Source organism: Bactrocera neohumeralis, chromosome 3 (genome assembly GCF_024586455.1).
Source record: "Bactrocera neohumeralis isolate Rockhampton chromosome 3, APGP_CSIRO_Bneo_wtdbg2-racon-allhic-juicebox.fasta_v2, whole genome shotgun sequence".
NCBI classification, from domain to species: Eukaryota; Metazoa; Arthropoda; class Insecta; order Diptera; family Tephritidae; genus Bactrocera; species Bactrocera neohumeralis.
Genome location: NC_065920.1, coordinates 13,576,167 through 13,603,474, shown reverse-complemented (window position 1 = coordinate 13,603,474; position 27,308 = coordinate 13,576,167). Strand labels below are relative to the sequence as shown.

General features: G+C 34.9%; 1 protein-coding gene and 1 long non-coding RNA gene across 8 annotated transcripts in view; one reads left to right on the top strand and one right to left on the bottom strand.

The window, feature by feature from the left end:
- LOC126753129 (slowpoke-binding protein) overlaps positions 1-27,308 on the bottom strand; it is an 86,976-nt gene that overhangs the window by 40,677 nt on the left and 18,991 nt on the right. For 6 of the 7 annotated variants that reach the window (XM_050464315.1, XM_050464316.1, XM_050464317.1 and 3 more), the window contains exons 1-2: positions 14,499-14,521; positions 7,994-8,070 (exon numbers count right to left, since the gene is read on the bottom strand). In XM_050464315.1, the coding sequence (XP_050320272.1) occupies positions 7,994-7,999 (6 nt within the window). In that variant the 5' untranslated portion in view covers positions 8,000-8,070; positions 14,499-14,521. Of the gene's footprint in view, positions 1-7,993; positions 8,071-14,498; positions 14,576-27,308 lie in introns of those variants that run through there. The other variant, XM_050464318.1, reaches the window with a different exon arrangement.
- Positions 432-27,158, top strand: LOC126753139 (uncharacterized). Its single transcript, XR_007666092.1, has 3 exons — positions 432-477; positions 2,158-2,327; positions 27,068-27,158. It is a non-coding gene; the product is annotated as an uncharacterized LOC126753139 (long non-coding RNA).

Genomic DNA, 27,308 nt, shown 5'->3' with positions numbered 1-27,308 from the left:
CTTCTTGTTGATTGTTAAGCTCGCGTAATGGGTTTACTGCAATCGATTCCATTTTAAGCACACAGACACGCGCATTTTGTTCGCGTACATGTAAATTTGTATGTTAATATTTTTATATATTCATATACACACAGTACATACATGCACAGCTTCAGCGTATATAGTATTTGGTTTAATGGTTCAGCACGTTTGCTAGCTTGCGGCATTGCTGCGTCCAACAGCGCACTCAAACAGCTGCAGTCACTTGTATACATGTGCTTGCTTATGTGTGCGTATATAACCCTTGCTGACATATTTCTTTATTGCTTTCTTTGTCATTGTGGCACTAACCGGATTAAAAAATTGATTTTTAATTTTTATGACAAGTTCAGCTACGCCATGCTAGCAGTAGCGTCGGCAGCCAATTCACACATTGAACACAGTATGTGTTGTGTGAATTCAGTATGTGAAATTGCAAGCGGTTCGCCACTTGGCATTGTATGCAGGTTTTATATTCACAGCTTAGTGGGTTGAGGTCAATTAGTTGCTGTTTGTTAGATTAAAACAATATTGTTTGAATTCGGTGGGAAACGTAGCAACAATTTCGTTAGTAATGTCAACAGCAGGTGTTGAATAACATTTGAATTATAAGTGTGACATGGCGTATGAGTGATAAGTGCATTGTACAAGTGCGTAGCAAAGGGGTATTTGGCACTGGTGTGGGAAATGAAATGAAAATGAAGTACAAAAATGGCAAAATGGCATTGGTACTGTTTAGCTGAGAAAAATATACCCTTGTCGAAATTTGTGCAAATCACTTTTTGAAATATTTGAAATATTTGTGGCATGAGCATTTTTTTGATTATTTATTTCAACAATTGTTGAAATATCGATAAGAAATTTTGCACACGTCTTTTTCTTCACAATACACTTATTATTTGTTGGAACCGCTGATATCGGACAACTATTGCATATAGCTGGCATACAACCTCAACAAGAGGAATCAAGTGTTTATATGAAAAACTCTTTTATTTGAGGATATTTGTTTACGAAATTTTGGCACAGGTTGTTTTTCAAGACACAATACAATGTCCGAAGAAATTGTTCAGATTCGATCGCTATAGCATATAGCTGTCATATAAACTGAAGCATACAAATTAAGTTCTTGTTAGGAAAACATTTTTATTTGACAAGACATTTTAACAAAATTTCTGCTATAGCATATAGCTGCCATACAAACTGACCAATCGCAATAAAGCTTTGTTTACATTGTAAAAATATGACTTCAAAAATATGATAAACTGACCAATCACAATCAAGTAAAATATCTCTTTATACCCTTTTATAATATCCTACAAAAAATAAGAAACCTGTAAATGATGTTATGGCATTGGCGCAGTGAAGTTAACCCTTTTTCTAGTCTAGTAGAGAACTCTTTATATATTCAAAATATTATTGTTATCTTACTTTTAAGCTTTGTTGGCATTTTAAAAATATGATTTTAAAGACTTATATGCCGCCTAAAACATTTCATAAATATTTTTCACAATTTTTTGAACTTAATTTTAAGTTACTCGAAAAAAATATGGAAACAAATCGTTGGTTTTGCCCTCAATCTTTAAAGTATTGCCTATAAAACTGATAAGTTGGTTAGATTCTGAAAATTGTAAGAGATCACGAAAAACTTATATTACTGCACCACTTTTGCGCTGCCAAACAAGAAGCAAAAGCAACACTTGGCATACCGTAAACACCACAAGCAATCAAAATATTCAAATTAGTCTCCACAACAACAGTTTCACATATTAAATACATATATTAAAGCAAAACCAAATTATTGTTAATTATAATGTATTAATTTAATTGCCAGTAACAATGTCTAAAACGCAAATTTATTTGAAAAGACGCACAAAATCAAAACGCCTCTTAAAGGTGCAACGTGGCGTATGCGCAACAATTAATTCATAACAAATAAAGTGCACAGGAGAAGCACCTATAATACTTTTAATGAAGAAGTAACTGTTTCGCGGCACTTAACTGTACAACAATCAACAAAAATACAGCAACTTTAATACCGTTAAATTTTGTTATATTTTAAATGGCTAGACTCAAATATCAAACAAATTTCATGCGTAAAATTTTCGCTCAAATAATTTTTTTAACAAACTCTATTTCTAGGAATACGCGTTGTGACTCGCTTTACAACTCAGCGCTAACTAAATTATACTAAATTCCTTTTCCCGCTAATATACTTGAAGCTACTCAACACAAAAAAAAGGTTGGAGCATAACAATATGTCGTGTCCTTAACAGCGAGCCGTTAACAACAGCATGTCAGCTAATATATAGGTAAGTGCATATAAGCATATGTATATATAAAGTAGTAAGTTAGATTGGATTAGATAGGGAGGGGAGTAGAAGAACTAGGTGTAAAAGGACGCTGACCAAATGGTTAGCAGGGGCTAAGCGCTAATAATTGGCCCTGAATTTGTTGGCTTAAAATATTTTACCTAATGTTTGTATTTACTTTAGTTGTTGTACATATATTGCTGCATTAATTTTATTTGTTATATTTACATATTTTAGTTGACTGTTGACTGTGGTTGCCTAAAGTGACTACAAATTGCAAAAAAAAAATTGTTAAAAAAAGTTGCCATATTGAGAAAACTAAGCAATATATTTCTTTTTAATTTTTAAATGATTGTTTGCTGGGCATTTAAAACCTACAAATAAATTGAAAACAAAAAATAAATTTTAATTTTTTGGCGTTGCCATATGAACAAAACAAACTATAAATTTTAACTTCATATTTTAATTGATTGTGGCTGCCTACAAGCAAATTGAAAAAAAAAAAATGTTTTCAATTAATTTTCATTTTCAATGTTGCCATATGGATAAAGATTAAGTTGATATATTTTTAGTTTATATTCAAATTGATTGTGGCCCGCTTTATATGCCTAAAAACAAATTTATTTTCAATTCATTTCATCATTTTATTTCTCAGTGTTGCCATATAGACAAAATTAAGAATTATATTGACATATTTTAAGTCTATATGTATTTAAATTAAAAATGCCTAGAAACAAATTTATTTTCAAGTTTCATATGGAAAAAAAGAAAATTTCTGTATTTTTAGAATTTATTTATTTTTCAGTGTTGCCATATAGACAAACTTAAGAATTATATTGACATATTTTAAGCCTATATTTAAATTGATTGTGACTGCTTTAAATGCCTACAAACAAATTGAAAAAAAAATATATTGTTCTATGGTTGCCTTATGGAAATTTAGTGCTGTTTATATATAAATTGATTGTGGCAATTAAAGCCTTTAAATTGAAAAAAATTAATTAATTATTTTTTCATTATAAAAATTTTGACTTCATATTTAAATTGATTGTGACCTTTAAATGGAAACAAAATTGTTTACCATGGAAAAGCTGTTTATATTTAAATGATTGAGACTCTAAATTGCTATTAATTAATTATTTTTTCATTATAATTTTTCAAAGTTGCCATATGGACAAAATTTTACCAGAAGTGTATATTTAATGTCGAGGTGCTGCTCCAGCTGCAGAGTTTGGATTTACGGAAAAGCTTGGCTTTAAAAAAGTTTTATTTATGCTCCTTATGATAGGGTTTTGACACTTAGATATCCCAACTAATTGAAGCACCATTTCCACAAAAAAAAAATCAAAACTGTGGCAACGCTTGCAATTTCAGTTTCGCTTGCAATACCTTTCACCTTTCGTTTTACGCCTACGCTGACCTTTTTGGCCTTAACGCTATTTGTTGTAATTTCCTTTTTATTTTTTTTTGTTGTTTTTGCGCCCCGTTTTGCGCCATTTACTTGTCCACCATAAATTTAACAGTCATTATTTTGATGGCAATGGTTTAATGTTTATTTCAGCCGCGTATTGCCATTTATTATGGGGGTGTTTCCTGTCGAAATGTCAGTTGACATATACCAAAGGTTGTCTGCTTTCGGATACACAAATATTTTTTTGTGCTTGTGCCTGTGTGTGTGTGTGTGTGTCTGTTGAAAAGGCATGTCGTGCCTGATTGTTTGGCGTCGCTGCTCCTTCATATTATTTACTTGTCAGTCTGTCAATTGTTTGTATACATGTATGTGTGTGTGAATGGCGCGAGGCTTTGCAATGGTCGAATTATAACTATTATACCCGTACGCTCATACATGAGTGTGTATGCATGTATCGGTTGTGACCTTGAATGCTGTTTGCGCTGTTGCATAAGCGTGCTTTGGGCGTTTCAATTAACATGTGTGTTGCTGTCGCAATTAATGTATATTGCATGATAAAATATATGTTTATTTAAATACATCCTCTTTAGTGTTAGCGGCACTTTCTTTCAGCCACATGTTGTCATTGTTGGTCAAAGTTACCTGTGTGGAAGCTATACATAAACATATACGAGTATACAACATATATATGTATATCTCGTGTGTGTTCACTTAATGTTTTTCTCTGCTCAAACATTTCCATTTACATTTCGGTTGGCATGATTGTACTTGAACTTGTCAACAACAGCAGATAATCGCCAGTCGCTTTCGTGGCCGCTGTCATTGCCGTCAAGGTAGCGCAGGCTATCGCGATGGGCGCTTAAAAAACCGTTCCTTTTAGTTGAAAGCACACAAAAGTTATTTAAGTAAAGCCTTTCACGTGTAATGAAGGTGTATACATCTACATACATATATACTCATTTGCAAAAATGGTTCCGAGTTAGTAAATGTTGGCAAGTCCATTTTGTGTTTTCGTTTCTTTCGCCATATTCATATGACAATTGGCACTCAAGTATAGTACGGTTAGTATGGTGCGTCACGTTGCCATTTGTCTTCGCGGCCAAACGGCTTATTATTTATATGTACGTATGTGTTTATTCGCATGTGTCTTCATTTGTACACACTTAAGCACATAATGTATGCATACTTATTGGCGCATATGCTTTGCTTGCATATGTTCGGTACTAAGCTCACACGTGGACCTGTCATGAGCGCTGCACTCAAGTGAATAAATAGCTCTATTTCCAGACCAGGCAGCTACTGGTGCTTTTTAATTTTATTGTTACATTTATTGTTGTAAGTATATTTATATATTTAGTATAGTACTTTACAATTTGTTTCCTCTTGAAATAGAAATGCATAAATTCCAGTTTTTGGCTGTGCCAAATATGAAAAAAATTTGTGTATGGAGGGAAATTGTGTGTTCAAAAGAACAAAGCACATAGCTTAAAAAACGCTATTTTTTGGAATTGCAAAAAGAAAAAAAAACAACTATTTGCAATTCCAAAAAATAGCGTTTTTTAAGCTGTGTGCTTTGTTCTTTTGAACACACAATTTTCCTCAATACACAAATTTTTTTGAAGCCAAAAACTGGAAAAATTTAAATACAATGTTTTTTTGAAGTTAGTTTTTGAAGAAAAATTTTTGAATACGATATTTTTAGAAAATATTGTTCATACAATTACCACGACAGTGATAAAAAAAAAAAACAAGAATAAGTGAAAAAAAAAAGTGCTAAAAAAGGTTGTGTTTTACTCAAAATTTTTGTCGTTTTTGGCTAGCCAAATTTTAATTTTCCAATTAACCAAAACACTTCTAAGTCATCATAGGGAGAACTGTTCACAGAACTTGCAGAATTTGCTAGTGATCAGGTCATTTAAATCTGATAATCACTCATGCACATTTGAAAAATATAGTTTTAGGAAAAATGCGTTTAAGGATACAAATAATACATAAGTCTGCAAGAAAATAGAGAGCTGGTTTGAGATTTTTATTTCTTCCTAGTGAGATTCTTTTTGGTACATTTTCGCTTGTAGGAACCATTAGGAAGGTCTTTCTGAAGCATCCAATATTAGTCTGCCGTGAAATGGAGATCGTTCACCTTGCTCTTCAATCACATCTCCTAAATTTTCTGAAGAAAATTCACTTTAAGATTCATTGGGAAACCTAAAACTTGAACGATTCCCTTGTAGATCTGTGTTACTGCCTAAAATTTGTTTTTATGAGTTCTTTAAAGGCAATCCTACTCTTTGAAGATCTGTCATAGTTGTGTGAAACTGTGAGTCAGTCATAAGCCGTCGAATATCTGATCTAACGAGGCCAGCGCTTTTTAGGCTAGTGATTTGCTTAGTTCCTTTTATCTTAAATGGACGGCATCTTTCCAGCACTATCACAACAAGAAGATCAGATTTTACTGCCACACCTTGTTCGTCTGATGACGGATAGCCTCACACTGTCATATATATCTAAAATATGGAGGACTGCGAAGGTGATCTTTATACGCAAGGTATAAAGCAAAGAATATTCATTGAAAAAATCCCTTAGGCCAATTAGGTTAACTTCCTTCTTATTACAGAGTATGGATCATGAAATAAGATCGAAGGTGCTGAATATTGCACCCGTGCAAGTGAACGAGCTGGCTAACAGAGTAGGCAGATCAACTAATATTGCTTCGTACCAGTAAACTTCGGAGGGGACGTAATTTTATGCGCCTTCCTTGACATCAAAGGTGCTTTTGACAACTCGTCTCACAAGAGCATAGCCAGGGCACTGGAGAAAAGGAATGTAGCAGCACCGGTGCGCAGATGGATAGAGGCCGTACTGCGTACCAGACTAGTAGAAACTACACCTGGGGATACCAGAATTCGTCTCTTCGGGTTGAGCTGAACATCTAAGGCGACCATCGTCTCGTTTAAGGTGGCGGTGGATAATCACGTATGGGATTCAAAAGCATCGCAGGCTTCGGTAGGGTTCCAACTATCGAATCTGCAACGACTTGCCTGCTCCTGCATTACGGGTGCCATGTGCACATGCCCGACCGCAACACTTGAAGTCATGCTTGAGCTCACAGCATTTTATCTAGTTATTGGTCAGGAAGCCAAACACACACTGTTCCAAATGACAGCAGAAGTGTGTCGCAGTGGAGTCGCAAACTCTCCATACCTATGGGAAGTTTTCTGAGCATTTTTCAGGCATACGTCTTTTCCATAAGTCGGACGCAACTATTGCAACGAACATATAACCATAATTTGCGACAGTCAAGCGACACTCAAAGCCGCTTAATTCTATCGAAGTATGAAAACGAAAACCACACTTGGTGTGCCGCTGAAACTTAAAACCACTGAGGGTCATTGTTGTGTTTTTAGTTATTTGATAAGTAGTGGCATATGTATAAGGTTATTTTACAAATTCTCAAGTCGGTCTTTTGAAAATGTTGCTATATATTCCAAATATTTTTATATATTTGCATGAAAGCTTTTCAATAGGCGGAAACCAGGCACAAAAATATTTCGTCGGTTTTATACTTGTTTAGTCTATCACCCTTAAGTCGGTGGCACTATATACTGTATTCTTCTAAAACTGAGTTCATACCTAGCATCACATTCAGTTAGTTACAAGCAATTTTACATATTTTCCTTTCACCACGTTACAATATGGCACATAAATGCGTGCGAGTTTAAAATACTCTCAAGGGCACTCCAAAAATGCTTGCTTACTTTTTTTAGTTTTGGTTTAATTGGCGTTTGGATGTGTGAGTATACAGCAATTATTGCAATATTTACACACACACACTCAATTTCCGCATATATTTCTTAAATCACACTTACATATGTATATTTATTATATATATACACAATGACTATTTGTCCACTTGTAGCGAAGTATTCATACAAAGTCAAAAGCTCAAAGAGAACATTATAAATGTATATTAAGTTACCAATACAACAAAATAATGATCTAAGTAACTATTATTTCGTTAACTAGCCTATTTACAAATATTAATATTATATAATTATGTAGTTCGTTATATATTAATCAAATGTCATGCGTTTGAGTTATTGTCTCCTAGTATTAAAGAGACATTATTCGCTATTAATTAATTAGCCTGCAACTAAAAGATTACTTGAAATATCTTCCTCAGCAAATACGATACTTAATACTAAATAGCTATTTTATAAAATTATACTAATAAGTGAAATATATTTATTTAACATACCTGCATCGTCGTATCCAATATGATATTACAGCGATACCGGCTATGACAATTGCACCCAAGGCACACCAAAATATGGTCTGTAAAGTAAATAAGAAATTTTTAAAATATAACTTCTATGCACTATTACTTATAAATTGGCGTAAATATTTCCAATCTTACTTGTTCTTATATAAAAAAATCAGCTTTAATACCCGAACCACAGTTGCCGTGGCGTATGAGTGACTTTTGTTAAGCAACTACTTTTTAACATATTTATTTAATCGTTGGTATTATTTCCCAGTTAACGACATTCACTGAATAATCGCCAATCTCAAGCAACACAATGAGCTGGTGTCTCGAACGACATATTACGCATATGTGTTTGTATGTATGGTCGTTTGTATGTGTTTGTTCTTTGTTACGTGTGCAATTGCAACTGGTTATCATGGTTAACTGGGCTTGGCGCTCTGTGAAGGATTATTTTGACATGCGTTTACTTTTTCAGCACTAGGTGGGAATTTTAATTGGCGTAATATTTCCTACTGCATGAAATTCAATAGTGGCAACAGGGTCGCCAATCCTTGAAATTGTTGGGCGAGTTTAAATATGAGTAGCCTTAAACATTGAAGGTTTTAAATTTGTAATAGCATTTTTCAATTAATGAAATTAAATGTGTTAATGTATTATTATGCTGAATGTGTATTACAATTTACTTGGTAACATTATATTGCCCTTTCTGACAGATTCGCTATGGAAAGATCAGGCTTGAATGATAGTAAATCTCAAATTTTCAGGACACTTTTCATCCAGAAAAGCTAGCGAAATAGCAAATAAAATACCTAAGCTGATTTGTGTCGGGTTCAAGGCGCTCGGTCATATATACAAAGTGACAAAAAAGTACCCAGAAATTGTTAATAAAACACAAAATATTTGATTATTCATCAATATTTATTTTGTCGCCTTCAAAGTAATCCCTAACAGATGTAATACACTTACGCCAACGATTTATCCAGTTCTCTAAACATTCATAAACACTTTTTGAGATGGATTTCAGCTCCTTTAGCGAATTTTGCTTTATCTCTTCGGTCGACTTAAAACGTGTTCTACGGAGCGGAAATTTCAGTTTGGGGAAAAGAAAAAGCATACGGAGCCAATGATGACCTTGATTTTTGAGCGGCTTTGGTGTGCCTTTTTGGTTTAAGCTCGGCTTTTCTCACCATTAGGATGACTGTTGATTTGTTTGTATATCAAACTTATACATCCATGTTTTATGGACAGTTACGTCGATACGGTACTTTCGTCGAAAAAATTTCAGCATTATTGGGACGAGTTGAGCAAGAACGTGTTCATACCCAAAATATCCTCCAAAATGATTTAAATGAACTCGCGAGAGAAGTCAAGCTCTCCTGCCATCTCTCTAAGAAGTCGCACACAATGTATTAGACATTAATATTGCTCATACGCCATGTCGCTCAAGTGGTTTTCATCTCGGTGTAAGACACCGAAAAATACGAAAAACGAATGATTTCTTTAAAAAAATGTTGTGTTCATTAATTTCGAATTATTCTCTATGCTGCATTCTACTTCACTACTGTTGATTGAACTACTAAATCTAATACAAAACGATCTAGAGAGTTTTATTTGAAAGTTCAGTATATTTACATAGGTCCTTTTACTTAAAAAGTATTTCTGAAGAGTCAATGAAATGTATGAAAATTTTCATCGTATAATACAATTAACTAAAATTTCTATTCATAAACCAGATCAGCAGATTATCATAAATAAAAGGTCCGATAAAAAGCTCATTATTTCTGCATTCAACGGGTGCATAGTTAGGTGTAAGCGATTTAGGTCAAAAATACATCATTTTTACCGTTAACATGTTACCATTTGAATGTAATTTTATAACATCACACTCACAGCACACCCGACATTTAGCATTATAATTTTGGCTAATTAACTGTTAACAACATAAGTCACTCAACGCAGCCTTAATTTGCGCTTCTGCGATATTACTGGCAACGTTTGTCTGCCAAGAAGGAATGTAATTACACAGCACACCCCTACTTGATTGTCGTCAATTGTGCACGCTAATGACGCCTTAATATCTCGAGCCTACGGCGCATAGAATCATTTAGACAGCCGCCTGCTGTCATTATATAGCAAATTGATGACAATTTAAGCACGAATTATGTGCGCGATTGCATGCAAGAATGCAATTCTTTGAAGCCAAGTGAAAAGTTTTTGGCATGTCACACTCGCAATGAGTTGGCGAAAAATGAAACCACATAACGGGCAAACAACAAATAATTCCAGCAAACAGTAGTTAATGGACAACATTAGGCAGACTTTGCACATTGCACTGTGGCTGACATTTTCGGTTATCTTTTGGCATGCATTCGCTTTTCCTACGTCTCTTAGATTTTGCAGTTGTATTGGCACGCTGCCAAGGCGTACAAAGTGAGTGCTTGGGTGGCTGTATGTGTGTGGAAAAACTGGAATGCGCTCGAATGCAAACCAAAAATGAACTTTCAAGTGACGATTGATTTTTATTGTTTTACAATTGTATGAAAAATTATATTTCTTGGCAGTCAACAAATCAACAGTATCTCGGTGTGGCAACATCATGTATCCGGGCACCGATGAAAACCAAACATGCACTGCAAACGCATACATACAAATGTTTGTGTATATGAAACGAATGTTAACAGTAACATCATCTAAATATTTACATTTGACGTTTAATACATAAATATGTGTATTTTTAATTTATTTGTGCTTGGCGTCTAATGCAGGCATGAGTTGTTGCGAAAAAGCTTGCTACAGTGTTGCCATTTTAAACGAAAATTAGTTATATGATGTATGTTTTTTGAGTAAAAATTGTCTCTGAATTTTAGAAAGAAACCAGAAAAAGCGTTAACTGCAGTTGTATCGAAGGTATGAACTAAAAACGCAATCAAAAATACAAAAGAATCCTAACAAGAACTTGATTTTGGTCGGCCAGTTTGTATGACAGTTATATGCTACAGTAATTCGATCTGAACTATTTCTTCTGAGATTATGGCATTTTTTTGGACAACAGTTTGTGCCAAATTTCCTGAAGATATCTCGTCAAATGGAAAAGTTTTCCATACAAGGACTTGATTTGGATTGTTCAGTTTGTTTGGCAGCTATATGCTATAGTAGTCCGGTATCGCCGATTCCAACAAATAAGCAGTCTCCTGAAAAGACAAAGGCGTGTGCAAAATTTCAGGTCGATATCTCCAAAACTGAGGGACTTGGTCGCATATACCATATACACACGGACGAACGGAAAGGCGGCTGGACATGGCTAAATCGACTCAGCCCGTTTCCGGATTATTTATTTACACCCGCGGCCAAGCGTAACTTACCACTTGATATTTTTTCACTCTTTTAAATTTTTTCGTTCTTTGGGTAACTTTTTTTATGGATTTAATAGAATACGGGGAATATATAGATGGCTCGAATATATTTGGTTAACTGTTGACTTTAATCTGGCCCATTTGTAAAATTAAATTGAGACAACTTTTTTTATTTGCACACAAGTCTTTAATTTCATTATTACTAATTCTTGTAATAACTTAACAACATTTTTTGTTTCAATTGAAAATGGAATTACAACATATTCAAAAAGAATAACGGGAAATCTAATATGGCGTCGGTCCACCTCTAGCGGATATTACAGCTTCGATAGGAGCAGGCATTGCCCCAACAAGTTTCTCCAAAACACTGCTTGAAATTTCCTCCTCCCAAACACTTTCTAACATTTTTTTTAGTTCTGGTTTACTTTTACTTTTTTGACAGAACTTATTTTTTTTTAATATTTTATATTTGTGTAAGTCAGAGATCACTTCGTTAAAACTTAACCGGAAAATTCCATTACCGCAACAAGTACCCTTACAATGAGTGATAGAACACGTTTTCGCTAGAAATTTCTTAATGGTAAGTTACGCTTGGCCGCGGGTGTATATATTTTGTAGAGTCTCCAACGTTTTCTTCTGTATGTTACAAACATCCTGCTAAACTTAATATACCCTGTTCAGGACATACAAATATTTTTTGCAAAAATATTACTCTTTAGTTTTACGAGAAATTGCTCTGCATGATAAGCTTCGAAAATGTATATGATTCCCTGTTGAAAACATATTTATTCAACATACAGTTTTCATAAATTTATCATTTGTGTAAACAATTTTTAAAATTCTTTCAAAGTTTTCCGTTTGCCTGCAAAGCGACAACACTGGAATACCGTCGTCAGCTAAATAGCAACTCAACCACATACAAGTATCTACAAGAACACGCACATAACTGTTGCTACAGGAGTGTATTGTGGTTGCGGCCAATATGTGAGCAAATTTATTTGCCTTCCGCACCTAGTCTGTGCAACGGCGGTAACACTCGTGAGTAAATACGCCGTTATTCAGCGTTGTTCATTTATACTGCGCCCGTGTGTGTGTTTAATGTGCGCGCGTTGCATTTGCATGCAAATTATTTACCCTCACGTATTGTGGCTGTTTATCTGTACATGTTTGCTTTATTTAGTTGTTTGTGTGTTCTCATTCATTAGAAGATTCATTGTGCATGCAAATTCGGTATTACCGAATAAATATAAATTTGAAATTAATTTCGCGCACACACAACAACAAAACACAATGTAGTATTATTTTTTTTTGATAAAATTCGACGCGTGAAGCATGAATTTATTTTTATCCTGGCTGATTTTAATAGATATGCGAGAATAAAGTAAAATTTTCGATTTGAAACCGAAAAATTAAATGGTATAATCATATGTATGTATATATGGTATAATTATTTATTCGTAGACTATATCTCATGATCTAAATGATACATCATCATCTCAAAAAAAAAATCTCAAAATTGTTTATAATTCGTTCCTTTTCCTTCTCGTGACAGGTACATAAACATACAAAAATTATTTAATACAGTTAGCAGCAAAGTTCTCTTTGGCAATTGAGAACTCGCTTATAAATAATGCTTAATTATTAAAGATTTCTTTTCACTTAAAATGAGATGAACATTGATACCGACTTTTACAAAAAAGTTTTGGTGAGCGAAAAACCTCACTTTTTATTGAATGGGTACGTTAGAATTGTTGAATTTGGAGTGTGTTACTCCCTAAGCCATTGTTGAGACGCCTCTACATCCTCAATGTCACTCTTTGGTTTGCTCTAGGGTCAGAAGGAACCATTGTTCCAAAAAACTCCAAAAATGATGCCCGCCGTAAAGTTACAGCTAATGGGCACAACGCTATAGAGCCATTATTATCGACTTTTTCGTGCCCGAATTCGAGTATGTTGACTTGGCCATTTTGACGTCAGCGTGGGCAAAGAAGTCATCTTTGGTACAACCGTTCGAAAATTCGGCCTCTATGGCTCTTGAGGCTGATCGACTTCGCAGGGACCCGAAATATGGTTGTCTGTAGTACTAGATTCCAGCGCAAGGAAATGCATCAAGCTACTTGGCAGTCTCCAGATCGAAAAGTTCGAAACCAGATCGGTCATATTGCGGTAGATGGACGACATGCCTCCAGTGTCCTTGACATGTGTATGCTCAGAGAACCAAACATCGACTCGGACCATTATCTTGTTGTAGCAAATACGCCACGCTTCTGTACAGCAAAGCCCGCCCGTCAGCAAACACCGGGAAGGTACGACGTCGAGAAGGTGTACGACCTTAGGTTTCATTAGGTTGGTGCTACCTCTCATACAGCCAATAAAGCAATAAATTTATTGAAGGAAATTTTTGGTGAGCGCATTATCACAGGTCCACGAGATTATGCGCTCACCAAAAATGGCGGCCTTTAAGGTAATGCTCTTTAGCATCACTGGACAATTTTTGTGGATTTATGTGAAGTCGCTTATGTATGTACGCAGATAAACTCAACACGATTGACGTCGATAAGATATTCGGCGTATTTTTGCTGATATAGGGCGCTAATTCTGTAAAAAGTATTTGGATATTGGGATTCTCTGCTGGAATTTATACGAGCCAACCACGGCGGTGACTATTTATTATTACATATTTTTATGATAAAACTAAATTTTCTGCTTAAAAACCACGTTTAGACACGTTTAACAGTTTATTGTGTGAAATTCAGTATGGTGAAAATCACTTTTTTTATAGACAAGATGTGGTTAACAAAGCTTTCGTGTTCAATGAAGATATTTCAATTATCGTTTAAGAAATTCTTCAAAAGGCCAATAAAAGAATCGAAAGTTTTTATTGCCAAAATAATCTTCATGCAGAAGTGAACCTTTAACTAGCCTAAATTTAGCTATATTTGTCGATTGGAAATTTAGAAAACTCTGGAGCACTTTATTTACATTTTTTGAAATTTAAATAGATTTAAAAATTTCTGTACAAAAATCTGAAAATTTCGAAAGTGCTGTAGAAATTTTTATATAAACATGTTTTCAGAATTTTTGACTTTGTGTTAATGTTTAAAGTTGTTTAAGTGAGTATTTAAACTATAGTTTGTACTTACAATCCAATAGTGTGATTCAGCACGTTCTCTCACATTAACTTTCATTTCACCTTGATCGCCTGTGTCACAGAGTTAATCTAGAAAGACAAAAGTCATTATATTTTTGTTATTTATAATTTATTTTATTGTTGTTTCGTATCAGATTGACGATAAAATAAATTCCCAAGTAGCTCATGTGTATTGCTCGCGGCAATTTTAGTTTTCAAAATTTACATGAAAACGCTGAATGAAGTTGTAAATTAATACAAGCATAATATTAAAGTGAAATAAGGTAACACTTTTCTTTAAAACTTCGTACCATAAATTTAAAAAGACTTAATAACATTTATGTGTATGTATATTAAATTTGATTTAAATTTTTATTTATAAGCCATTTTCGCCATAATTCTTATTTACGTTAAAATGCTTTTAAAGCACCTATAAAGACAGAGCTGCTTTCACACCCACACAAAGCACAATATTTGGAGGCGTAGCGCCAACGGCAGTCACCAGCAGACGCCCACATGCCTTGCAATGTGACTCAATTTAAGAGAATTGTTTGTAATTGCGGCACAGTGCGTTGCTATCATTTGTCACCCCAACTTGTTGGCACACGCACACGCACTGCTTGATTTCCACTGTGGCGGCAGCAGCCCGTGGGATTATTGGGAATCGAAATGGCAGCAAACTTTTGACATTTTCGCAAAGCCTACACAAAACGCCATTCCGCCATTCGGTGATGCCTGTCAAAATGTTATGATTACTTTTAAGTAATAAATATGTCTGCGGCGAAGGCGTTAGTGCTGTTTATCGTTGAAGTTTAGGCGTATTTGCGTTATTTGCAGCTTTCAACGTGGCATTTTTGCGTTGAGATTCTTGGCAAATTTGCGCGAATTATTTGCGGTTTATCAAAGTCACCAGTAAAATGGTGTTAAAGCAATAACTTGGAGATAATTGAGTCTAAGACGCGCGTTGGAGTAATTTTTTTGTGGAAAGTTGTTTGCTGTTTTGTCGTTTGCACGGCGTTGTGCTGGCGCAAATCTGTGTTATAATGGAATATACTAATAAAGTATGTAAAATATTTTTATTTTATTAGATGAAAAGTTGACAGTAATATATTTTATTAAGTAATGTATTTTAAAAGCATGAAATGTGCATATTTATCATGCCTTGAGACTTTTAACGTTAGAAATACTTGCTGATATTGTTGTTTATATTACAAAATAAACAATATAGCTTCCTTATTGTAAGCTTTAAGAGGCTACAATTCTCCATTAGATCTATAATTTCCACAAACAACTCACAGAGACAACAGTTAAATGTGTTTTGCTCATCATCTTGCAAAATATCGACAGCAGAAAAGGTTCTTTACAATACAATTCACATTCAATGGACCCATGGCGTATGAGCAACTTTTTAGCATCTATGACACAAATGTTATTTTCTTCTTATTTAAACTTTTTTTATCTCAACACAAACAATAAAAATAAAAATTAAGTGATGCGAAGGTCAAATGTATGCACATAAATCCAAATAAAAAATCGAAATGTAAAAAATTTCTTTCAAAATGACGAGCTTTAATGTGTATACAGATGTGGATATGTTTGAAAATCTATGTACCATGTACGTATGTGTGCACATATGAGTTTCTAATGTAGCCGCTTCCCTGCTTAACGTAATCGTATTAGCATTACCAAAGCTCACAGTGGATTTTCTTTTGAATTTTTCTATTTGTGTGTGTCAGTATATATCTGTTACTCAAATGTGGCAATAAAGTCTTCGTGTATGTATATACATATGTATGTTTGTATGTAAGCATGTCTTCTTCTACAGTAATATTGTTGTGTTTGTTGTTATTAGCAGTCATAATATTATTATTGCATTGGACGACACCAAAACCTCAGACACTTCGGTGGCGCTTCTATTTCAAGTCACAGACAGTTTTGCGTTTGCCGCCAACTGAATTTTTTTGCTGTGATTTTGACGAGAAAGAAAGCTGTCTTAAGCTGGCGTATAAGAAGAATTGGTGTGAAATTTATACGTTATCGCAAATTCTGTTAATTTGTTAGATGACTCGTGACAAATTGAAGTTCTAGCGGCTTTTACTACATTTGTGTGCACAGATGAGGTTGAGGTTGGTTGAGGTATTTTTAAACTTTTTACTTAGAAATAGTACTTAAATGTTGAAAAATAATATACTAGTTTGTCACCATGGACATGAAGAGGAAAGTTCAGAGAATATATAAAGTTTATATTGGGTAGTCGAAAAAGGCTTTACGTATTTCTAATCAAACTTCAATTTTTTGTATATTTATACTAATAAATAAATAAGCAAATATATACTATTTTGGTCGACCACTTTTTGCCATTTTTCCGTTAGAGACATTATTCCATCAGTGTAAAATTTTAATCAGTGTAGATCGAAATTTCCAGAACGGAAGCGAGCGAACCATTGTTGTGCTGCACAAACTTTCCTTGTTTATACAATGAGTTGGTTTAGCGATGTTTGTAGGTCCAGCCGTCTGTATATATGTGAACTAAGCCCTCAACCGTCATTTTCTTACCAAAAAGCTGGTCATTTGTCGGAAGGGTTCACTATATCATATAGCTGCCATACAAACTCAACGATCAGAATAAAGTGCTTGTATAGAAAACTTTTTAATTCTACCAGATATTTTGTTGAAATTTGGAATGGGTTATTGCTTAAGGCAGTGCAGTAATCTGTCAAGAAATTGCTCAGATCGTGTCATTATAGCATATAGCTGTCATACAAACTGAACGCTGAAAGTTCTTATATTATAGTTTCGGTGCTAGTGAAGTTAACATTTTTTCTTGTTTAGTGTTAAATTTCTTAAACTTTACTTTTCTATTATTTTAATGTCGTCATGCACCTCCAAAAATCGCAATTTAATTTTGGTGGCAACTTTTGTGAAACTTTCATGTTTTCAGTGCTGCCTGAGGATGTGCACTCAAATAAAAAGCACTTCACAAGCAGTTTCGCAACTTCACATTTAAATACAAAACAATCATAAATAAATGAAAACTCCAACAACAATGCAGAATATAAGTACGGAGTTGACTAGCGGCAAGATGGTCGCAGAAAAGTGTGCCAAAGGAAGATGAACAATTTTAATTGCAAAGCAAAAGTTCAAAAAAAAACAAAACAAAAGTACTATATTTAGGAAATATATGTATTTAAGCAGCACCTCTACTATCAAATATTTGCATTTCAACCGCTACTACACAATTCATATTTTGCATGAAATGGAAATGTTAAGTAAAAGCTTAAAAATCTTCTTTCTAAATTAAAACTCATTTCTCATTAAATTTAACTTCCGCCAAACACTTCAAGTGCTTAAAGTATGTGAAAATAGCGGAAAGCTCAAAGCATTAAAGAAATGAGCACAAAGTCAAATATGCGCCAAATACCAGCACACTTTGCGTTCACTTACATACTTATGTACTTAAATACTTATTTGTCTAACTTTCGATATGCTTTTAAGAAAGTTGAACATCTGCGCGACGAAAAAAATGGTATCTCTCAAAGTAAGTCCGTGGGTGCGCATATAGAAGGCAAGAAGGCAATGAACACAGCTGCTATGACGGCGTTTGGTAATTTTCTTGGCAACACGGTTAAGTATACGCCCGGGTTAATTGTTGGCGCAATAAATCGAAATGCACTCAAGTTGTGGAGAAACTTTCAGTGTATAAAGCCAAAAAACTGCAATATGCAAAACTTAGTAGTTATTAAAAACACACATACAAACACGAAGATATTTTAGGGTGAAAGTTTTTGTGTAATTTGATGTCGCGGAGTGCAAGCAGGAGCTAAAATTAACTTTGAGTTTTCACTTTCGATGGGAAAAAATAAACAATCAAAAATATGTGTTGGCAATGTAATAGTTATAGTAAATAATTTCACTCTCCTAGGAAACTGAAACAAAAAAATATTAATTTAGAATAATATCGCAATGTCTGCTTCTGATGAAAGTTAGAAAAAATTTTTCACGAAATGGTGAATGCCTAAAAAAAATATTCCGCCACTTGTTTTGACCATTTTGAATTTTTTAAAAATAGTAAAAATTAAATTTGGGCATATATGTAGTTAGTTCCAGATATAGAGAAATTTATAAAAATAATTCTCTAAAAATTTCAGATAAATAAGGTATAAGAGAACTCGAAAAGTCGAGGGCATCGTTTAGAAAAAGACAGTTTAAGGACCAACGCTTTTAAAACTTCCATAAATGGCCGAACCAGTTCGGATGCCGGAGTCAGAAAAATACCTACTTGTGTAACTTTGAAAATAATTTGATTAACAAAACATGTAGAGCTCCGAACATAAATAATAACTCTCAAAAACATTTAATTTGTATGTTCCTGTTTGACAGCTACTACTAGCAGTGACCTTAACCAAGCCACGCTACAGTGTAATGTTATGCTGTTGGTAACATTGCAGTAAATTTTCTGCAAATTATGTTCTGTTCCGTGTAGAGGTCATTTAATTCAGCACAACATTAGCAATTTTCGTAAAACATTTGCACCTGAAGTGTTCAAACATAACTGCTTACATCCCCTACAACCATAAATTAAAATGTTACTACCATTTATATTTTCCACTTACTTTTACACCCATACGAACAGAAATAAGAATTTATACGTAATGCAATAACATAACTTTAGGACTTGTACTTAAAGGTTAAATATTAAACGTTTCTGCACTTTATTGTTATTTAACACCCATAATTTGCTGCTAGTTGGGTGGAAAGTTCAGGGCTTGTTGCAAGGGAAGTGCGCTTACTCCTTGACAGTGTGCGAATAATGTCATAACATCACATGAGCAAGTTATATATAGAACCCCGCATTATTTCTAGGAAAACTCAGCATATTTGGATTATTCAACTGTCGTTTGATATGACCTCTTAATAACAAGCGACTAGTGAGGCTCTAAGCAAATTTTGGTGAATATTTTCAACTGAAAAGGTATTTTAGGAAGCAGTTTTGCGTTAGGGTTTGGAATTTTTTTTGCTGATTGCGAAGTGAAAAACTGAGCATATACTTAAAACAGCCAAAAATTTGGTGGGAGACAAGAAGATCCTGAGGTGCTAAATTAATTACACTAAAGTGTCTTGAAGCGCCTTACAACTTCATAGCTGTAGGTAGTCGACCAGCAAGTCCTGATTTGGTCTGAGGTCTAACAGCTCAGTAGTGAACCACAAGATGCCAACGTAGCTTCTTCCCGTTCCAATTCCGCAATTCTTGAAACTAAATTATCTGTCCTAGTAAGCTCATTAGCCTCAAAGTTACCTGCAATTCTGCTGTGTCCAGGCACCCAATAAGATAAGGAGTCTAGACATCCTTTAACTACTTTTGAGCGTACAGTCAGCGAACTCAAGTTTAATATCGCTGCCCTACTATTGGAGTGGATGGTCACCACGTTGAAGTAGGATGAGCTCCAGCGAGTCCTTCCTCTTCAAGGCCTCTCTCGAAAGTATGTGAGCAGAGAAGCGACTGCTGCGACTAGGTTCGGCGGTTTGATAATCTATGTATTTTGGGATGAAATCAAAGTGTGTGAGGATTCCCGAGTACAAAGGCTGGCAGTTATCTAAGTACCCAGTTTCTCTGAGTGTGAGGGCACTTTGTGGCTATGTCCACCGGGCCTATATGCAGCAAGGTATTCAATACCATAGTTGGTGTGGTTCGTATTGCGTCACAAATGCTGATGAGAACAGCCCGTTAAACTCTCAAAAATTTGTGTGAGAAGTTTTTCTGTAAAAATGTTTTGTTCAAGCGTCTTCCACCATCTAGAATTACGTGGAATAGGTTTAATTATGGTTTCATAGAGCCAAAAAACTATCTTTGATGGGGGGCCCCACCCTTTCCCAATGACTCTCCTGCAGCAGTAAAGGGCAACTAACCGCCCTTTTTCTTTCCTCGATGTTGGGTTTTCACAAGAGCTTCTCTAGGATAAGTCCTACATCCTTAATTCTGTCAGTACGCTGAAGACGCATACCCTCTGTTGATGGTAGATACGGCTCCGCTATTTTGTGCATCTTAGTATATATTCGGTATTGCTAGGGTTTTTGAAGAGATCGTTTTCAGCAGCCAGGTTGCTTTGAGCTAACTCGCCCACGGTATTCAGAAAATTTCTCGCAACCATGAGAACTACTTCTTCAAACCAGGATCATTGAAAACCATGATCCAGTGAAGTAGGCAGAGAACCCCCTTGTAACCAGGCGATGAGAGAATATGTTTTATCTATTTATAATAAACACATATTTTCCTTTGTAGCTTTATTTTAAAAGCTGTGCCAGGTTTCACTCTTACTCATAGAGCCTTCAGCTAAGCTGTTATGTACATAACTACATAAACATATATTTGAATGTATATTTTTGATAGCGTTACCTCGTCTAACCATGGACGCACTCTGCACACAGGCTTAACTATATTGAACGAGTGAAATCCAATCAATAAAATTGATTGCTTGAAAAGAAATGAAACAAAAGAGCGGAAGGGGATAGCCGCAGTAAAAATAAAAGCGAAAATTTCATAGAGGCGTGGAAATTGTGTCACAGGTGCATAAAATCAGAGGGAGAAGTTAAGCCTTTACCACTTGTTGTCACCCACACCCCCTCGTCTACATTTCAGCTCTTTGTGCGGCGCTATGAAATTCCCCAGACGAATGTCGCAACGTTGCAGAAATTTTGCAAAATCATTTGCCGTTCAACTGGTGGGATTCGTTACAAATGCAACGTGCTCTATATTGTCGCCATCTGTGTTGCTGTGGCTGTGTTAGTGGAAAGTTGTTCGCTTATGTACACACACACTATAAGCTGATATGTATACATGCTAAATATAGGCGGGTTGGCAAGTGAGTCGATTGCACTAAGTCGAACGAGTTAATGAGTAGGGGCAATAAGGTTATATTTTTAATTGGACTAAAGCTGGCTGATGGTGGTTAACAAGAGACAGGTGATTGTATTTCCATTGGAGGTGCAGCTGCAGAGCTTATTGATTCTTAGCTGATTATTATAGTGATTTCTTTATACTCTGTTGTTGTGGTGTAAGGAAGACGGCTAAAAGTGGAGCAAAAGTGGAATTAATAACATAGAAAGGAAAGGATATAAAGTATGTGCTATAAAAATATAATTTTGTGTTAAGGATTTCTTGCTGCGCACGGGTTTCTCTTTATTATCCATATTTATTACGACCAATTGTTGACGTTTATTGAGAGATTAGATTGTAAGATGGTCATTGAGACACTTTAATTAAGATTTAATTTTAAGATTAATATGCAAGGATTACGATTTTCTTTAGTGTGGCTTCACCCCAGTTATAATAACTTTGAAGGCGCATTTCTTATAGCATAAAATGGTATAAAATTAACATTATGTTGGTTTTGATCGATCAGTTCAGTCAGTGGCAGCTTTATGCTATAGAGATTCGATGTCAGAGTTTTCGACAAATAAGCGTAATTGGAGAGAAAATGGTGTGTGGACTAGTTCGCGTATATAAATACATACGGACCGACGGTCGTGACTGCTAAATCTCCGTCGGGCAATGTAATCGATGGCATGTGCTCAAACGTAAACAGCTATCTCTCCGACCTTTCTCGTTTCCTCGTTGCACGGAACTTAACGCTCTTCCCCACTAAATCCACAGCGACCATTTTCACAAACTGGACGAAGGAGCACACTTTTGACTTTAATATTTCAGTTTATGTGGTAAAATTCTGGCTGTAGATAGCCCTAAGTGTATAAGGTGTGACTTTTGACCGCCTATGCTCCTTCACTCTTCACACGATAGCGATTATTGCCAAAATACAGAGCCGCCGCAAAATCCTCGCTAGCCGGCAGCATATGTGGAAAAGACAAAGAAACATTGTTGGCTAACATACCAGGAAATCGGCCGGCCGACCTTTAACTACGCCGCACCAATATGGTCGCCTGGATGCAGTGAAACGCAGACGAGGAAGCCGCAATCATGTCAAAACACTGTACTTCGGACTACGACAGAATGGCTCTTGCTGTCTGCCATCGAACACCTGCATAGTGAGGCCCATATGCTCCCAGCTAAGGAGCATAATGAAGTTCCCTCCAAGCACTTCTGTGGTGATTTCATAGAAATCATCCCTGCAGTCACCTTCTTGGAGCGGAATGGCCTAGGAGCACAACTAACTTCCGACAAGCACTAACCGCCACTCACAGTGGACTCATTAATACCTTCACCGACTCCCTCTCAGTACTTGGAGTTAAGCTACCACCCATTGCAGACGAAGAGCTCGAGTTGCCGGGAGAAACGAGAGTGATCCTTGCGTATCCTCGTTGTGGATACTGTAGCAGGTTAAACCCCTACTTATCCAGAATAGATTCTGACATATCAAACAAATGTCCAGCGTGCAATGAGTCTCAGCTTACACTAGCCACTTCTTTGCATGCCCTACCAACCCTACTCATCTCACACCATTCTTGCTTTGGTCCGACCCCGTCGAAAGAGCACGTTACCTGGGCCTACCGTTGGATGACGTCGATGACATCTTATCTAATCCCTATCATCCTAAAGGGGATTACGTACTCGTTACAATAACAACCAACTCCAGTCAGCTAGTCACGCTGATTAATTATATACCATACAAAGTCTGCAAAGATTCCTTCTGGGTGTCACATACATACTACATGGAAAACTTAATATAGTCTGTATATAATTATAAACTCTTTTTATGACCGAGTTTTTAAATTTTACTTCATTTGAATTACATTTTCAGACAGAGCAGCGTTTCTGCATGCAAATTAATTTTGTGGGAATTCTGAGAACTGCCAAGTATTTATATAACTACGCAAGTACAATTAGCGCTTAATAATAAATAAACAGTAATTATTTATAAAAGAGGTCATTAAGTACGGGCGCCAATAAAAACGGTATTTAGAGAGTAAAATGACAACATAAGAAAGTGGTGAAATGTAAGCAATTAATTCTCATTGTGTTAGGGAGACAAATCTCATTTCATTTAAGTACAAAAATAATTTAATTAATTACTGAAATGCCATGTAATGCAACAGAAATTTTTTAAAATTATTTTTGGTCTATTAAAATGTTTTGTTTTTATTTTTCTGTAATGACTGATATTTGTGAGTTTTGCTGCAATCTTTTTAAAAATGAATTGAATGAGGTTTGATTATTGATGTTCAATACTTTTTTGTTATTATTTTTTAATTAGTATCTAATTAAATATAACTTTATTTTCTCTTAAAAGCAAACTAATTTGTATTGCTATTCGGTGCTTAGAAGAGAAAAACCAATTTCAATCATGTACTATATTAACGTTTTCATATCCCAAAATCTCAAATAAATATTGCATGAAACAAGTATTTCCATTTAGTTTCAATAAATTCTTGTGATTCGGGTGTACAAAGTTTTTGCAGATTAATTTACATAAGTTTTATAGTTTGAGCGCACAAATGCATGGAAGTTTAGACCAATAAAGTTTTGGTTTATTTTACAGATAGAGATATGCATACATATCGCCTCCTAAAATGCAAACTATCGTAATATCACTTTTCATAGTTGTGCAGGCATAGGAAAAACGATAAAACAGAAACCACTCATATTCAAACGAAATTTGAGTTTTGGTTATAATAATTGGTTATATATTGGTTTAGAGAGTTAGCGGAAGCCTAGAGTTTTATGTACACATATAAGTAATATGATTTAGAAGGAAAGACGATATAATAGAAACCACTTATATTGAAACAAAATTTGAGTTTTGGTAATAAAATGATTATATATTGGTTATATATCAGTTATAATTGAAAGCGGGAGCCCAAAATTTTTTCTATAGATATATGTAATATGATTTAGAATGAAAAACAATATAATATATTTTGAAATTTATGTTTTAGTTATAAAATGGTTATTATAATTGGTTATGTTTTGGTTATACTGATAGCCGAAGCCTAAAATGTTATGTATACATATATGTGATGTGATTAAAAAGGAAAAACGATATAATGAAAGAAAAAAAAAATTTTGAGTTTTGGTTATAAAATGGCTATTTTAATGGTTATATATTGGTTATAGCGGAAGCCAAAAATTTTATGTATTCATACATATATAGATGTAATATGATGTAGTGAATTGTAAGCAATAAAAAATTTAATTTCGATTTTTTTTGTGTTGTTACGTTGTTTAACATTTTAGGTGACAATATATGGAAAGAACTCTTGAAACTTTAAGCAACGTATATACCATATATTATATATGTATGTGTACCATGCATATATATATAGAAGATTTTGCATATTTTGTCCATTATATTTGGTTGTCAATATTTCAAACGCCTGTGCTTGACAGCTAATCGTTGATAAGTACTCTTATAAGATGATGTTTGTACAAAGCCATATATAGTATATAGCCATATATAGTAGCAGCAGTGAGTATTTTTTATAGAATTAAAGTAATATTTTTACAAGCTGGTATTAAAAGCGTTTTAAAAATTTCTTTTATATTTGCGTATGACAGCACTGCTCAAATAATTTTTTTGTGAGCAAAATTCGTTTAGTATCGATGATTGATTAGCAACTTTTTATAAAAATTCTTTGGCGTATTTTTCGCTCTTCAGTTTTTTGTTGTAAAAAAACTAAATGGCTTTTATAAATTGGCTTCACTAACAGTACACTGCGATTGCTGCCATTTTTGCGATTTTACAAGTTCTCGCCACTATTTGTCTTCATCAAAGCGACAAAATGCGTTTGGGCTTTGTATTTGTTTGTGTACTAGTGGTTGGTTTAATTGATTAATGAAAACACAGAAATTCAATAAAACTGTCAATTTCCGCAAAGCTATTGAACAAACATACACATTGGCAATTCACTTACATTCTGTTTTTTTTTGTGCAGTGGACGCGGCTAAATCAATATCGTAAACTGCTAAGTGACCAGTATTATGCACACAGAGGACATTAATGACGTTTTTCCCCACTGCTCGCCGTAGTGCTCACCGCAGTAACAGTCATACACCGCCTACAATACAAAAATAAAGAAAACGCCCACAATTTATACACAAACCAGCTGAGCTGACGCTTAAAAGGCTCCCGTTTAGACCATTTCCTGCCACAAAGCTAAGCTAACTGAATTTTCCAAATCAACTTAGAAAGGCAAAAAGTGGGCGGAAAAGCGCAAAAATCCTTTTCCTTTTTCCCTTTTCTAACGTTTTTGCTGGTGCTTGTATTTATTCGTTTTGTTTGTTTGTTATTTGCCGCACACGTTTGTCAAGCCGCACCTGCTTTCGAAATTATGCCGAGTGTCATTTGAAGCCAAGCAGTGTTTGCTTATTTATTCGCTTGTATGCGTGTGTTCTGTGTATTGGTAGTGAAATTAATTTCAGTATTGGCCAATTCCAACTCAAGTCTCATAGTATTTTTGTTGATGTCGTAGTTCTTTGAGCTGCGTGACGTGAATGGCATATTGACTACTACTGGACTGCTACCACTGCGCTCGTTTCAGGGGTCTGATGTGTGACGTCAATCATTGCCGGTTTTGGCAGACAAAGCAAGTCAACCAAAGTACTGACGTATTGACAGCGCAACCTGTAAATGACAAATCGAAGCTTGACTGGAAATAGACGGCTGTTGGTATTGTTTACTTTGTAATGAATAGACTATAAGAAATATAAGAGATATAAATAGCGTGCTATAAAATGCTTCAGTACTTGAGAAATGTGAAGATAGCCTCAGACCCAAAGTGTTGTCACAGATGTGTCGAAGCTAATATCAAAGGTTGGAGGAAGAGTTATTTGTAACAAGCTCTCCATGAACCTTAGCTTTAGACTACAAGACTACTATAATGTTTTTCAGACAGAAGTGGCTGAGGAGTGACTGCTATCAAGTTGCCGATATATGTAGGTACTGCAAGGAAGTGCATCTCTTTCAGAGCGGTGTGCATTTACTCCGACAGCAGAGTGGCAATGGCGCTGGAGAAAAACATCATGCGTGTCATTCGCCAATAACCAGTCGAAATGCTCTAACGAGTTATCGAAAATTGGACTCAGAATGGACCATCTGAGACGCAGTCGCGGCCAACGTTTGAAAGAGATGATTTTCAAAAAATAAGTGCAGAATGTTCTTTCGGATGATAGTAAACATTTGACATTAAATTTGAAGTTTTAGCATTATTTCTTAAAAAAAATAGTGAACTTCGTAATGGATCCCCGTCTACTTGTATAATGGAGCGGTTTTTCTCCCATTGTTACATATCGAAGCAGACAATTTTTTCATCTAAAGTAATTATTCGTTATTACAAGAAATTACTTTTTTTAAACGATTTATCTTTTCAAAATATCAAAGCTTGCGCCACTCAAATCAATTCTTATATCTTATAAACCAATTTAACAGATTTGAAAATCTTGGCGTCCACTCATATAAACGATACTTTTAAGCCAGCCAGTGAGCGGTAAAGTAAATAGTCAAAATTGAAATAATAAGAAAACAAAAATAAAAATTTATCTCTCTAATATGCTTGTATTCATGAAATATGTTTGTTTATGAGCATTTATCGATTAAACTTGAATGTCAATCAAACACAAATAATCTCTTCTAGCATTCTGCCGCAAGACATAAGCCACTGACAACGCAAACAGATACATGAGCCACAATGCAACGAGAGATTTAGTGATCAGCAATGTGAGCAAGGAGAAAGTGTGTATAAAATACTTGCTGTTTAGAAAACCAACAACAAGAATCGATTTAAGCTTACTTCTCATTTATTTACAATTTATACTTGCACAAAATTAATCTGTTTTGAGTGTGTTGTTGTGCGTTTTTTCGTCACTTATTTACTT